Source organism: Trematomus bernacchii, unplaced genomic scaffold, assembly GCF_902827165.1.
Source record: "Trematomus bernacchii unplaced genomic scaffold, fTreBer1.1, whole genome shotgun sequence".
NCBI lineage: Eukaryota > Metazoa > Chordata > Actinopteri > Perciformes > Nototheniidae > Trematomus > Trematomus bernacchii.
The window spans coordinates 8,156,757-8,170,785 of NW_022988043.1; the positions used below are offsets into that span (position 1 = coordinate 8,156,757).

Consider the following 14,029-nt stretch of genomic DNA (forward strand, 5'->3'; position numbering starts at 1 on the left):
AGGCACTGCTGTGTGTCCTCTGCCCATGCTGTTAGTAAAATCTTTAAGTCACCGTGAAGCTGAAAAGGGAGAGAAAAGAAAATACAGTATGGTTAAACATTGATAGAACGAGGGACATCAAGGTGTCTGACATACAGGAAACAAAACACAGTTTAAAAGAGCTGTCGTCTGTGAGCACAGTCAGAACATCTCTTAGGAAATGGATTAAATAAGTTGAGTGTCCTTGTAGGACATGGGAATGCTGTAAATATTGTGAATCTGCTCCAAGCTTTTAGGTCAGACCTCCCTGTGTATCCTGAACTGGATGAGGGTGTTTGTGTGTATATATGTGCATTTGTGTCTTTGATTGTTATGTGCCTTATCGCATACTATTTTTATTTTATTTGGATGTAATCTCATCACATCTCGACTACGTCATTTGGTTCCGACTGGGAGTGACAGGAAGGGCAAAGCATTTCCTCTCGCCCTTTGAAGCTGAGGTCTGTGTGTCCCACAGCGCTGGCTGGACTAATCAGAGATCTCTGTGTATGCAGTGTGCCCAAATGAAGACATGTCTGACAGCCCTAGAGAGCGGTGGTTTCCCTGCATTTTATTGAGGATTGACACAAGTGTTGAAACAGGCCTTTTAGTAATGTGGGTAATGTTGGGTTTTGTTTTGTTTAACTGTAGACAGGCAGATTCCTGTGCTTGTGATTGTATGAATGCGAGTATTGTTCAAATAAGGGAGTATGGATGTGTATTTAGAGAGAGGGTGTGACGTCAGGGGAATGCTAAACGGATCATTTGTAATTGCACGTGCCTTTTTTCTCTGATGGGAACATTATCAAATTGCGTAAGTTATATGTTTTTGATGTTAGGGTTATCCTTTTGTTGTAGCTGTTACTGAGCCAGATCAACACGTAAAGCTTTGTTGTTGCTGTTGGGGTTTTTCAGGGACAAGGGAAGGGAAGGGAGGCCCGCCCCAAACCACTTGATGGAGAGCCATGATAAACCCACACACCAGCTTTAACATATCTGTCTCTCAACATGCCTCATTGCATTAGGCAGAATAACAAGAACGCATTGCACAGGCTTTAGTTTTTTATACTTTAACACATACATTGTACACATCATTTCCCATGAGATTACTTTGGTCATTCTCTTCTTTTGTTTTTATTCCTTTTACACAAACCTGTCCTCGGGGATGGCAATACGAAGAAATGGAGAAAAAAAGGATTGAGTAGTAAAAATGCCTGTTCCTTCTGCAGTAGAGCCAAACTATGCAGCCATATAACTGTCACAGTCACTAAGTAAAAATTATGACTGGTGTACACCTCTTGACCTCTGTAAGTGGCACTGGAGGATTTTCAGCCTGACTTCAGTTGACTGCATTGTTTGTTTATGGGCTAGCAGGAAGTTACATTGGCCATTGGTCCCTGTTGGGAGGAAGCGGGGGGCTGGAGGGCGGAGTTAGCACCCTGCAGGATAATCCCCCGTTGCCCTGGAGCTATTCAGTCTACCACCTGAGCTCTTTTTTTTTTACTTTAACAGGACCAGCATGTTTTAGATTTAGACCATTAACAAGAAATGGCATATTCTTTTAATAACTGCTAACCATTTCTCTTAAAATACCGAACGTTTTTTTTTGGCATTTTGTGTCATAAATGTCTGTAGGGTAGAAATGAATGCTATTCCCACATGTTAATGCAGCGGTAAGAAGGCACATTTAACACTAGCTTTCAAACAGCACCCCCTTTTAATGAAATAAGAGCTAAAAAAACGTTATTGTCTTCAGACCTCACATGTATGCTAATTGCTGGCTTGTTTTTAACATAACAACCTTTCTTACCTGGTAACCTTCCAACATGCATCTCACTCCTTTGCCTCACATGATTCCCCATCCCTTTGCATACTGACAGAATTGGATCTGCTGCATCCTTGTTGACCTGTCCCGTCACCTTCTCTCTGTTCCTTCTTACTCCTTTTCTTTTTCCAGTCCTCCCACTGCTGCTTCTCACCTCTTCCTTCAGATGTCTCAGGGGATCTCTTGCATTTCTGCTCTCCTCTGCAGTTTGATCCATGAAGTAACCCTAGAAGTGTGCGACACAGGCCTGCTCTTTCAGGAGGGACTTGTGGGGTTCGGAGTAGGGAGGGCATGATGTGGGGGGGGTCGTATTTTTTGGCACGGTAGACAGCTGTTAATCAAATAGTCAAGGCTGAGGTGGTTCTTTCTTTCCACCTTGAGTGGATCTCCCTCTCTTTTTAGTCACACAAAAGAGCCTGGCAAGTTTAAAAAGGCAGCTCTGCTTGCCTGCACCTGAAAACAAGGAGAGGGAGTGTCCTGCCTGTGCACACTTTTAAGTGATTGCAAGTAGTAAAGATGTTTAGGTGAGCTTTATATATTTTTCTTTACAGCCCCTGGCAGGTCTCCCCTCCTGCTGAACACAAGGGACCACACCAAACCCCACAAGCGTTGGCCGCTACTATCCGTCTCTTCTTGCTTCGTTGTCTCCTGTTGGGCAGGCCTTCCTCTGTGCTCTTCATGAAGATAGCAGGGTCCAGTTTAGCAGGTCCTTTGTTATTGAAGGAACATACCTCTCTAGTTATCTTGGGCCTCTCAACTTCCCTTCTCTATCAGCAGGATAGGTTTACCTGCTTTACCTGCTCACATCGCAAGGAGCCACTAGTTTACTTTATACATTTTATTGTTAAAAAGCAAGTATTTCTCAACAAGAGTACCAATCAGAAAACAACATAGCTTTTTAAATAAAACGTTTTTTTTTCAATATATCCAAGTGTTGTTTTATCCCCAGTGCCATATATTTTATATTCTATATTCTATAGATAGTCATTAGTCGTTGGTACGTATATGATGGTGCGTTGCTTTGAACAGCCGTCCAATGTAAACCTGCGGGCAACAGCTGGCATATAGTGCTACCTTTAACAGTAACACAGACATACTGTGCCATAATTCTGGATTAGAGGCTATGAAAAGACAGGCCTGTCACTGCACACCCATTTCTACTAACTAATAGATGAGTCCACAGGAGCCATTTCCTGGTGTGATGGATTGGTCCATTGTATGGCGTAGGGGGCGCTGCGCCTGCTCTTGGTGTGCATCCTGGGGCTTGTGTGTGGAACCTAGAGGCTGGGGGTAATTTCATTTGTCTGTGCAAAGCCAGACGGCTTAATGTCCGTGGGACCCCTGCGCTGAACCGGCCAAAATGAGATATTTGAAACAAAGTGCTGTAAAATGCTCGGTGGTAATGCTTCCGCTGTCTGGGTTTGCTTTTAGCCTTGGGGAGAGTGCTGTGCTCCAAGCTGCTCTACCAGTGGCTTTTACAAAAGGCTGATTTTAGCAGAACCAGCTGCATCGCTCTATGGATGGCAGTGTCGATCTCTCCATCTGTTGGTCAATCCGACAACTTGGTCTAGTATAAAATATAATTTCATTTATTGACAATAATGGTCAGTGAATTAATTCCTAATGACCTTCTGTTGCAATGGTATTTCGTACAGACATGCATAGTTATTTTTTTCTCGTTTTTTTTCTAGTGGCACCCTGAAGTTCATGGTATGTAATTCTTGGAGTTTAGCATTCTTCATCACAGTCACATTGTTCAGGCTGCATTCTTCCTTGGGTTAATACCTGTTGATTGTTCTTTTCCTTGGTACAGTACTTGTCAAATTATAATCCCTGTCTACATTTTTTCTAGTGATTATCTATTATGGCATTGTGTAAGTGTGTTGTTGCAGAATTATTTACATCAAACACCTTCAACCCACACTATAACCATGGGCTGCAGGTTCTAGTCTGACAGGCAGAGGCCGGCCAGATGGAAGCCTGAAACCTCTGTATTGGGGACAGCTCTGCTCTCTGGCTGATTTCACTTCGATCTCACCTTCATCCATCTTTCCATTCTGTCAAACACTTCTTATATAGCCCTGGAGTACTGAGCGGTCCCACTTTCCATCTCCCCACTGTCTCATTCTCTCACGTTACATAACAGAGGGAGAAAAAAGGCCTATCTATTACCCTAAATGCAAGAACATTTCTTTAATTATAATCCTGTGAATTAAATTGGACTCGTCTTTTTCATTAAAGCGGCAGTGGAAGCCAGAGTGTTCTGAGTGCAGTGTGATAAGTGATGGGGTTAGCATACAAATAGCTGCAGTGACACAGGAATGTGGGTTATGTCACATAAATGTAATGTTTACACCTACTATTGCTGATTGACAGGGGCTTGTTGTTAACAAATGAACTCTATGTGTACACCCCCTTTGTATTATTCCCTTTCAATTGTGTAGTAGAAACACAGTCCATGATTGTGAAACATGCGATACACTAAAGGAATAGGATTGTGATACCTTGTGTCTTTGGGTCAGAACTCAGCACATATGTTGATTTTTCTCTTTCCTTGTTGCCACTAGGGCTGCTCGATATGAGGAAAATGTGTGATTTGTCGTATGCAATAAAATTGTAGTAATAATATTACTTGCGATAAATAAAACAAATATGTATGTACTTATTTCTGCCTTTCTGACACTTTAAGTGTATCGCTAAAATATATATAAAAAAAAACAACTTGTTTAAATATAAAAAATAAAGGAAATATTGCAAACACAAAAGGGCAACAACTGTAAAAAGAAACCTACAAAAAATGGTAGTTATTTTAATGATACTCTCTTACTATGACACTCTGAGTCTTCAACAATGTGTTTTAAATCCAAGTTGACAGGGCAGTGGCTATTAAAGAAATGAAAGATAAATACTACAGTCGTAGTTTTCCCCATTGTTTGTTCAGGTGTCCTCTTGCAGGTGTCAGTGTTTCCTGTGGTTTCACTATCAAAGATTTCTCCCTGTTTGGTTACTGTTTAAACTGTTGAACATTCCTCTAGGGGGGACATCAGTTTTTGGACTCTGTACTAAACTTGGAACAAACTGGACTGTGTTTTACTGTGAAGAGATCAGATGAACCAGGCATCTGTTATCACTTCCCAGCTGATACAGAATCAAAGTAGATTTGCTGAAAGAATGTGGAGTGAGTGTGTGGATTTGTATGTCTGTTCCCGTGACTCGCTGCTGGTGTATGGCGGTGCTGTGTTATGAGTGCACCGTATACAGTTATTTTCATGGATGTCTCTATGTGTGTATGCAGGAATTCTCTTGACCTCATCAGGCTATGACCCACGTGGATCCCGTCTGTGTGATAAAAACTTGATCTGCTTAGAGCCAGCTATCTTTGTACGCATGATTGAGCTTTTAAGATTAAGCACTTGACAACAACTAGAAACTGGAGCATAACCTTGAAACCTGCCACTTATTTCTAATGTGCCGGGCCACTACAAAGCTTAATTTTCTCAACACTCAAGCAGCAGTCGCCTCCTTGTTCCTGGTGACCTCTGATATCTTTTCTGCTATTTATTTCCAGGCTCTGATGTGATGCAGTGTATGTGGGTGGGGTGGCTCTCTGGGGGCCCCGGCTTGGCCCTCGTTCATGTGATCAGGCCCTACATGGAGTGGCATTTGGCCTGGCCCTGTGGGGCCCCGTCTGGGAGCAGAGAGCTGATCTGCAGCCAGCCTGGAATGCCAGACATTTGAAGTCAGACTTGTTAAAAAAGAACAAAGACTGGTAGGAGTTTGGTCAAATAGACTCCTGTGTCTAGAATAGCCCACAGACTCTGTCTGACAGGGAGGGAGAGGAGACAAAGCCTCTTCCCGTAAGCTGACATTAGAAAATGCCAGACCTCCTACCTATGCTAGAATAGAAAATAATAGACAAAGTTTTACTTTGTGTGTTTGTTGTGTTTGGTGTGGCGTTTGTCCATCTTCTTACCTGTCTGTCATTGTGTCTTAAAAGTGTGCCCATAACTGCATACCCATACAGAATCACGCAAACAAACAATATGTGTAACTTCACCAGCACTGGTTCTGCAGTTCAACTGTTATCACACCAGGGATTTGACGTTGCACTTTGGGAAAGAGAAAAACGCAGACTACCTGTATAGTATTCTCCCTCCCTCTCTCTCTTTCTGTTCTCTTTCTTTTTACTCTGCCTATATCGGATATCTTAAATTCGCTTTCTAAATTCCCTTTTCTCTCTGTTGAATTTTTTTTTTTTTTTTTGAATTTCGTATTCACACGCTCTCATTTACACATACACTGCACACTCATCTCTCATCATCTTGTTCTCGTCCCCGGTCTCGTGGGGCTGTTTTACTCGTGTCCCAGCTAGGAGCTTAGATGGGCTAGGGATGTCAATTACAGGACTATGATAGGGCCCTGCTGCATTATGCATGGCAGTGTCCCGCTGGGGAAAAAATGGCCTACAGCCGGGAACGATGGATGGAGGGATGAATAATGGATGGTGAGATGGAGGAGTGAAATGCTATTGCAATCTGTGTCTCCGACTTGCCCTGTTTCACACCTCTGAAGCTCGGGGCCAAGTCACCCTTGGTGACTCAGAATTGGGAGGTTGTCGACCCAATGGGGTACCTCCATCAGGAAGATCACCCAAGGTCTTTGCCTGTTTTTCTATATGCAGGCATCATTTCATCGTAATCAGTTTGGTAATCATCCTCTGGATATGATTTCATAGCATTGTTTGTAAGCCTTTAGATATTTAAATCTAAGTCTTCGCCTGCAAGTGTATGAGTGTGAGCGTTGGTGCATTTATCTAAAAAGCATGTTGTTTTCTCCAAGCCTTACAACTTAAAACGTGAAAGCAATCAAGAAGAAGAAATGTAATTGTTTGTTTGTTTGTAGCCTTTATTTAACCAGGTGAAAGCCCCTTGAGATCAAAATATCTCTTTTTCAAGGGTGACCTGCAGCACATTGGTTACACATATAACATAAAAACAACAGAACAACAATAAGGACGACATACAACATAAATTACAGGGTACAGTTTACAAACTCTATTTACAGTGACAGGTACCATGAGTATCAAACAGCATGTCACCCAGCCGAGTTTTAAAATGATGCAGGGGAATTAACAGTTGAGACAAAGATGTATGTTTGTCATCCAATAACATCTCAAGAACTGCAGCTCAATTTATTTTATGTATTATTCAGAAGAACATAACTAAGCAGAGAAAAGTAGAGAGTAAATCTTTATGAAACAGGAAGGGTAATTATTTGTACAACTACTGTAGCGGCCAATTAAAAAACAAACAGCGATTTAGAAACATCAAAAACAGATTTGATACAGGACCAACTAATCTGAATTCATTGCAGCCAGATTTGAATCATACAAGCCATGATTAAACATCAAGTAATGTGCAATCATCATACAACGATTAGTAACCCTGATTGGGGTCTTTATCACATCTCATAGTTATCCTTGATATATTTAAAATGTAACATGTCTTTGAATAGACCTTTTTGTTATAAATACTTGATCATCATGATTTGCGGAGAAATCTGTAATGCAAGTAAAGGGGAACTATTGGAAGTGGATGGCAACTTCCTTTAGAGTCTACAAACTTAAAATGTATTGCAGTTTTTTGCTGTGTAATTATATATTAAATATCCTCTTATGTTATTTCTGACAAAGGCTTCTGAATAACCCGAAAATATCTCAGTTGTTTGTATGAAGAAACGTGAAGAGTGTTGTTTGATTACTATCGACCCTCAAGATAAATCACGAAACAAATGCAAACAAAAAGGAAGAACAAGACAATCAATATTGAGTATACCCATCTTACAATTTGGGTTGTTAGCAGCACAAGAAAAATCTCAAAATGTTGTGTATGGTGTGATGCAAAGACGTAGAGGGACGGAAGTTGTATGATGACAGAGTACGTGCACATTTTGAGACTTAATGCTTGATTGATTGTAATTTTGGGGGTTATAAGCAGATGTAGTTACTCATTTGATTTGTTGACCACATTTGCATACTTGCAAAACAAATCATTTAGAAGCACAATAGTATTTGGCTTACAAATAAAGGTCCGATTATTTCGTTGAAAATATAACAGAAACTGTTGATTTGTAATTGGCGACACACATTGAATCAAACAGCAGATTCAGAGCTATACTGAAGATGAAAGCTGTGCGTGTGCAGGTGCTCCATATGCATGCATGTGTGTGAAAGTGTTTTCAACCATGTATACTTGACAGGTCCCTGATGTCAACTAATGTCAGTTAGTGTATCCGTGAATGTGAAAGATGCTGTTGTTGTTCGTCCCCACCATGGTGGGATGACACTATTTGTCACTGTAGTGATGGATTCCGCATCCCTCAGAGGAGCATGTGCAAGCAGCGTCTCTGAAAGGCTGTCTTTGTGTTTCACACTCACTCACTCTCACTCACACACAGACGCACGAATATAACGCACTGCCTGAACTGACAACAAAGGCGCGCTTATCCAATTGTGTGGGGATAAGATTAGGCTGCAAAGAAACTCATAAGGCTAATGTTAGCATCTCCTGCTCCAGTGAGAGCATTTGTTTGTGTAATCAGTAAAGAAAACATGGGATTAGCTTTGAGATGCTGTTTCGGAAATGATGCCCATAAGACCCTTTTGTATAATGTTGACATGCTCCTAAGTAACTGTAGGCAATAGCCTGCTGTCTATCTGATAAAACTATCCTCAGGGAAATAAAGAGTGTTTGTGTTGCTCAGATATCCGATTTAGTTTTCCTCCAAAATAGACTATCCGACAGGCCTGGCCTAACCTGTCTTTACTTACTGTTTCCTTTATAATTGACCCCATAATTAGTTTATCACAAGGAATGAAAATAACTCCTCTGTCATCTGTTGTTTTAAGATGCTAATCTTTTCCTTTTATGAGAGCAGTTCCTTTAATAGCTTACTATAATTCATCAATGTGGGATTATTATGGCTGTTGTAGTTGTATGTTACTCCAACAGGTGAAGTTATTCTTGTTTCTGTGTTTCAGCAGTTTGTACAATCCCTCTTTATGACTTTTCGACCGAAACACTTTATTGTGCCATTTGTTACTTTTTGCTGTTTATATGTAGTTCACATTTTTATTAACAACGCTTAACTGACTAAAAGAGATGGATAGATGAAGACCTTTCTTCTGCAGTACAGGGGCATCTTTAAAATATTTGACACAGTAGTAGGGTGGTATGACCCTTGACGATTACTTTTCAGTCAGGACCTGCAGTTTGCCATAAATTCTCCCAGAAATGTCAGGTCAATAGCGCCGAGGACACTTAAGATCTTGAGGGTTTGAAAAGAACCCTAGAGAATCCGGTGTTGTTAAATGGGCCAGGAGAAAGAGAGAGAGACCATTCATTAGCACCTCTGTGACCCCTCACCAATTATTCTATTGAAGAACAGCCTGCCTCTCACTCACAGTTGGCCCTAAGCCCCTCAGGGCGCCCAGAGCGGGTTACATAAGACAAGTAAAGAATGCTCCAGAAAAGTCTTCAGGCATGACCTTGGCTTTGACAGAGCACTCCTAATGGTCCTGTTCCTCCAGCGCTGTCACATGGTTAAAAGTCACATCAAGTTGAGCCTCTTGACTTCTGCAGCTCTCTCCTGGTTGGTCTACCTGCAAGTGCAACCTAAACCTCAGTTCTCACACAATACACCGCTTCCTTTACTGGCTAACGGTGGCTGCCTAAATCCACTTCAAGACATTGGAACTGGTCTACTGTGCTGTGAATGGATCAGGCCCTTACTACATCAAGGACATTGCTCGCGAATCCCTTGCTAGTCCTTCACTGCGAGTAGCCCAGGTACCCCTCTAAGGAAAAACACCTGTTTGCTACCGGCTCAAATATGTTGGAATCGGCTCCGATATCAGGACAGCACAAAGTCTGCACATCTTGCATTGCAGACTTATAACCTTCCAGTTTTTTTCTGCAAAAAAAAACACTCGCTTACATGCGTAGCACTTTGAAGGGTTTGGCTTTATGAAAAGCTTTCATTTGCAGCGAGAGAATGTGCAAATGACAATAATAAATACTTTACTTCACGCATAAATCAATTGTTGAAGTTTCTTTACTAAGCCTTTTTTTTAATCATTTATCTCAAATAGACATGATGGGAAACCCTCATGTATATAAAATAGTATTTATCAACTTAAATCTGCTAACAATTATGTTGCTTTTTATCTTAATTATTGAGGCTTTTAAATTGTTGAGTTACACATGCACACTCACTGTTAATGTTATCTCTTTATAGAAGCATAACTAGCCCAATATTTTTTTTCACAAAGACTGTTTAGTGTATTTAGTTTGTAAATGTTGCACATAGTTTATTATCGGTTTTAAAGAGTGCCCATAGGCAAACACTGCTACCTTTATTCATATAAACTTCAAGTGCACTTTATCTAAAATGTTATCATTACTATAACCATATGTTTTATTTCCTTGTGGGAAAAGAGCGAGGAAAATATCTATTAACTTGATTGCTCAATAAATCAGTCAGTAATTAAAGTCAATAATTACAGACCCTTAGAGTTTTCCGTGCTCAGGAAGTCCTATATCCAGCTTTGTTCTCAATGCTTTTCGTTTCCATGTCCAAAAAGGTCTTAAATTAGGATATATATGGTTTATAATCATCTTTTATTGTAAAAACAATGTTAAACTTCTTTTTAAAGGTAATATTGGCAGCAGTCCCTTAAAGTCATGTTTAGAAACAAAGTGAAGCAGGAGGAGTGGAAGCTATATTGAAACAACCTTGTCTGTTTTGTTAAATCTAAAACATTTGGGCAAAACTTCTCAGAATTGCTATTTTTATTTATTTGATTTTACGCTTCATTGTTAGTCCAGGGTGGTGTTCTTGCTTGATGTTTGCACACAGCAGTTAGGTTTGGCAAGAGCATTTGATGAATAAGCTGCCCTTTGCTAATAATAAGTCAGAAGATGAAGAAAGGGGTGAGTGACTCCCATACTACTTGGGTTCGTCTTATTGTTCATGGCGTGTTCAGGCAACCATTTCTGTAATCATAGGTGTGTAACATAACCTCAGTAACTCTTTGGTCTGTTTGTGAGGGAAAAAGGTATACTGTACCACCCTACCGCGACCGCTTTTTGTCCCTTCTTTATGTTCTTGTCTGTCTCTTACTCCCTGAGCATACTTGATTATATTTTTTAAATATTCTCCCATCGTCTAATACTTGTTCCATTTGTATCCCTTCACTCCTTCTCTCATTTCTCATTGTTTCCTTCCCTTTTATAATGTATTCCTGATTTTATCTCTCTCATTCATCTTGTACTTTGTCATTTGTCTTCCCCAGCCCCCATATCATTTTCCTTTCCCAGAGTGTGTTGTGCGCTGGGAGTCCTGGTACTGAAGAGAAGAGCCTGTCCCTGTGTGGGTCCAGAATTTGCCATGAGATCGCCCACTCCTGGTTTGGCCTGGTTATCGGAGCACGAGACTGGACTGAGGAATGGATCAGCGAGGGCTTTGCCACCTACCTGGAGGACATTATCTGGGCCCAAGCTCAAAAAGTACTGAACAAGCAGTGCCCAATCATTGTAGTTTACTACAGCCACTTTATGAAAGTAACAGTTTTAGGCTGTCACTCACTGAAAACAAACACTTTTTTGCAATATAAGCTTCCAAATCCACAAGTTAATCCAGTTTAAGAAGCCCAGTTTGCTTTTGGCTAATTCAAAGAAGTTAAAACGCATAACACTCTTATTAGAAATTAAACCATTTTGTTTATTATCTTAATGATTATTGAAATTGTTTTTTAGGTTGTGTAGTTCATTTATTTCTCTTTGTTGTCTAAAATTACCATTATAACATAGTATCCAGCAGATTAATACTACTGATAAAGTGCAACAACACAGGTTGACATTCAATCTTCCATTTCCACAACATATGTGCTTGGATTTTACAATGTTACTGTTGTGGTTAGAGTACACTTTATGTAGAGTTGGCCATTACATTACCCTAGTAAAAACAATCCACCAGACAAACAGGGAACCAGTTTGAGACACCAACCCAAGTCTCTATGCAATAAAGCACACTCAAGGTCAGAGAAGTTGGCCAAACAAAACAAAAGGGTGAACTAGTTCCTGGGCCAACTACGAAATAAACCGTCAAACGCAAACTTCGTTCCGACTAACGTCAAAGGAGAAAGCTGAACCATGCACGTTTTTTTAAAAGAACTACTGCTACCTACTCCTCAAAAAAGTGCAGATAATAGATACAATTAAAGATGACGCCTCAGATATCCTTTTAATAAGTGCTTAATAAAGTTGATTTGGGATACTTATGAAATAAAAAGGGAAAAAACAGGGCGAGGTCGGAGCATGGGTATAAATCTTTTGCTTGCAACACTTACTTCATCTCTGATCCGGGATCTAATCCTCCTACCTGCTTTCCCACACCATCTAGAGTTACACAAATGTTTTTCTTGTGTCTCTGCTGTTTAACCATGTCACCTTTATGATGTGTGTTTAGCTCTGAAGAAATAGATTTAATTAGACCTATCATTGCTGCCAACAATAATAAGAAACAGTGGCAGAGGTACAGTGTGTGCTTTTGTTATTTGTTGTTGCTGATCAAATCACCATATTTAGGTTCTGATGTCTTTTCTCTAAATGAACACATATTTTAAATGTTCCATATCTCACCCCTCAGCTCCCCTCACAAGAGACAGCAGAACAGTCTGACTTGAAGGCTCTGCTGAGGTGGAGACGGCTCTCTGATGAGTTGCAGAACTCAGACGAGGCACTTCAAATCCTCAGGTAAGTGTGTGTTCTTTTGTCAAGTACATCTGTTTTTATTATCATATTGTAGTTGCCACTGTAGAGGAAATGGCTCCTTGAAAACTGTGTATGAGCACATATATATATATATATATATATATGCCTATACTTGAGGCAGACTTGAAATTGACCCCAAATGCTCACTGCTGATAGTCTTCCACACTGTTAGTTTGATCCAAGTTTCAAAAGAGACTCACTCAAGCACCCTTGGTTCAACGAGTACAGATGTGGCAACATCCTCTCACTGCAGTCAGTGTAACTATCTGCACGTGCAGACACACACGTGAGCGTGAGGTAAATGCATTCCAGGGTACAGGTGTGGCACACAAGCTCACATACTAACTCTTCATCTGATCCTGACAATGTGGGACCCACACCCAGTTAGTTTTATCCAGGGTGGAATCGTAGTGTCATCAGCGGATTATCATTTTAAGCCCCAGCCTTCAGTTAACCGTTTAAGGGTCAAAATGCATGTGTTAGCATTTGCTTTTCATATTGTAACTGTTCCTCTGAACAAAAAAAGCCTCTTCACTGGAGATAACACTTGTTGCATAGTGCGCTATTGACATTCACGCTTGTAAGAGACCATGCAGAGCGTGACAGCAAATCAATGTGTTATTGATTCCATGGCACTTCTGCTTGGCACTAAGTTCTAACTATGTCACTTCACTAATAACATGTTGTCATCACACAATGGAAACACTTTTAAATTGATAGTGTTAAGAGTTTAATTTAATTTAGGGAAATGTTCAGTATTACAGGAGGCATGTGGCGCAGTGGAATAGTGCGTTGGTGTTGGGATCAGGGGAGCACAGGTTCAAACCCCACTGCAGTCAGCATGTCATTGTGTCCCTGGGCAAGACACTTCACCCCAAATTGCTCCTGTGGGGATTGCCCACAGTATTGAGTATGCAAGTCGCTTTGAATAAAAGCGTCTAACAAGTAACATGTAATGTAATGTATTAGTTATAGTGATTTAACTCATTTGTTGCTTTCAAGGACTGTCCTCATGGGTTTATAAAGGTCTCAGCTATTCATCGGTGACTGTTTGGAAATATGTACCTCAGTGTCCATACTGACATGTTGACTACCTCCAATGTACTGTATGTTGTGAATGATGAAGTTATACATTTGGTAGGGTTAAACATAGTAGAATGATCTATTGTGACACTGTGATTAGATCTTGAAACAGGAAGCTGTGTGAATGAAAGGGTTAAACAAGCAGTAGAAAGCTGTGTCTGTCTAGGAGTCTTTCAGGGTGTTCCTTTATGAGGCAGACACACAGGTGTTTAGGAGGATCAGGGTTAGGTTTCTCTGCACCTGACGGGGTTAAGTCAACAACGCTAAACTC

General features: G+C 40.6%; 1 protein-coding gene across 2 annotated transcripts in view; it reads left to right on the forward strand.

The window, feature by feature from the left end:
* Positions 1-14,029, forward strand: part of aopep (aminopeptidase O (putative)) — a 68,083-nt gene that overhangs the window by 9,098 nt on the left and 44,956 nt on the right. For both annotated transcript variants that reach the window (XM_034118690.1, XM_034118691.1), the window contains exons 7-8: positions 11,196-11,409; positions 12,551-12,657. In XM_034118690.1, coding sequence (XP_033974581.1) covers positions 11,196-11,409; positions 12,551-12,657 — 321 coding nt within the window. The remainder of the gene's footprint in view (positions 1-11,195; positions 11,410-12,550; positions 12,658-14,029) is intronic.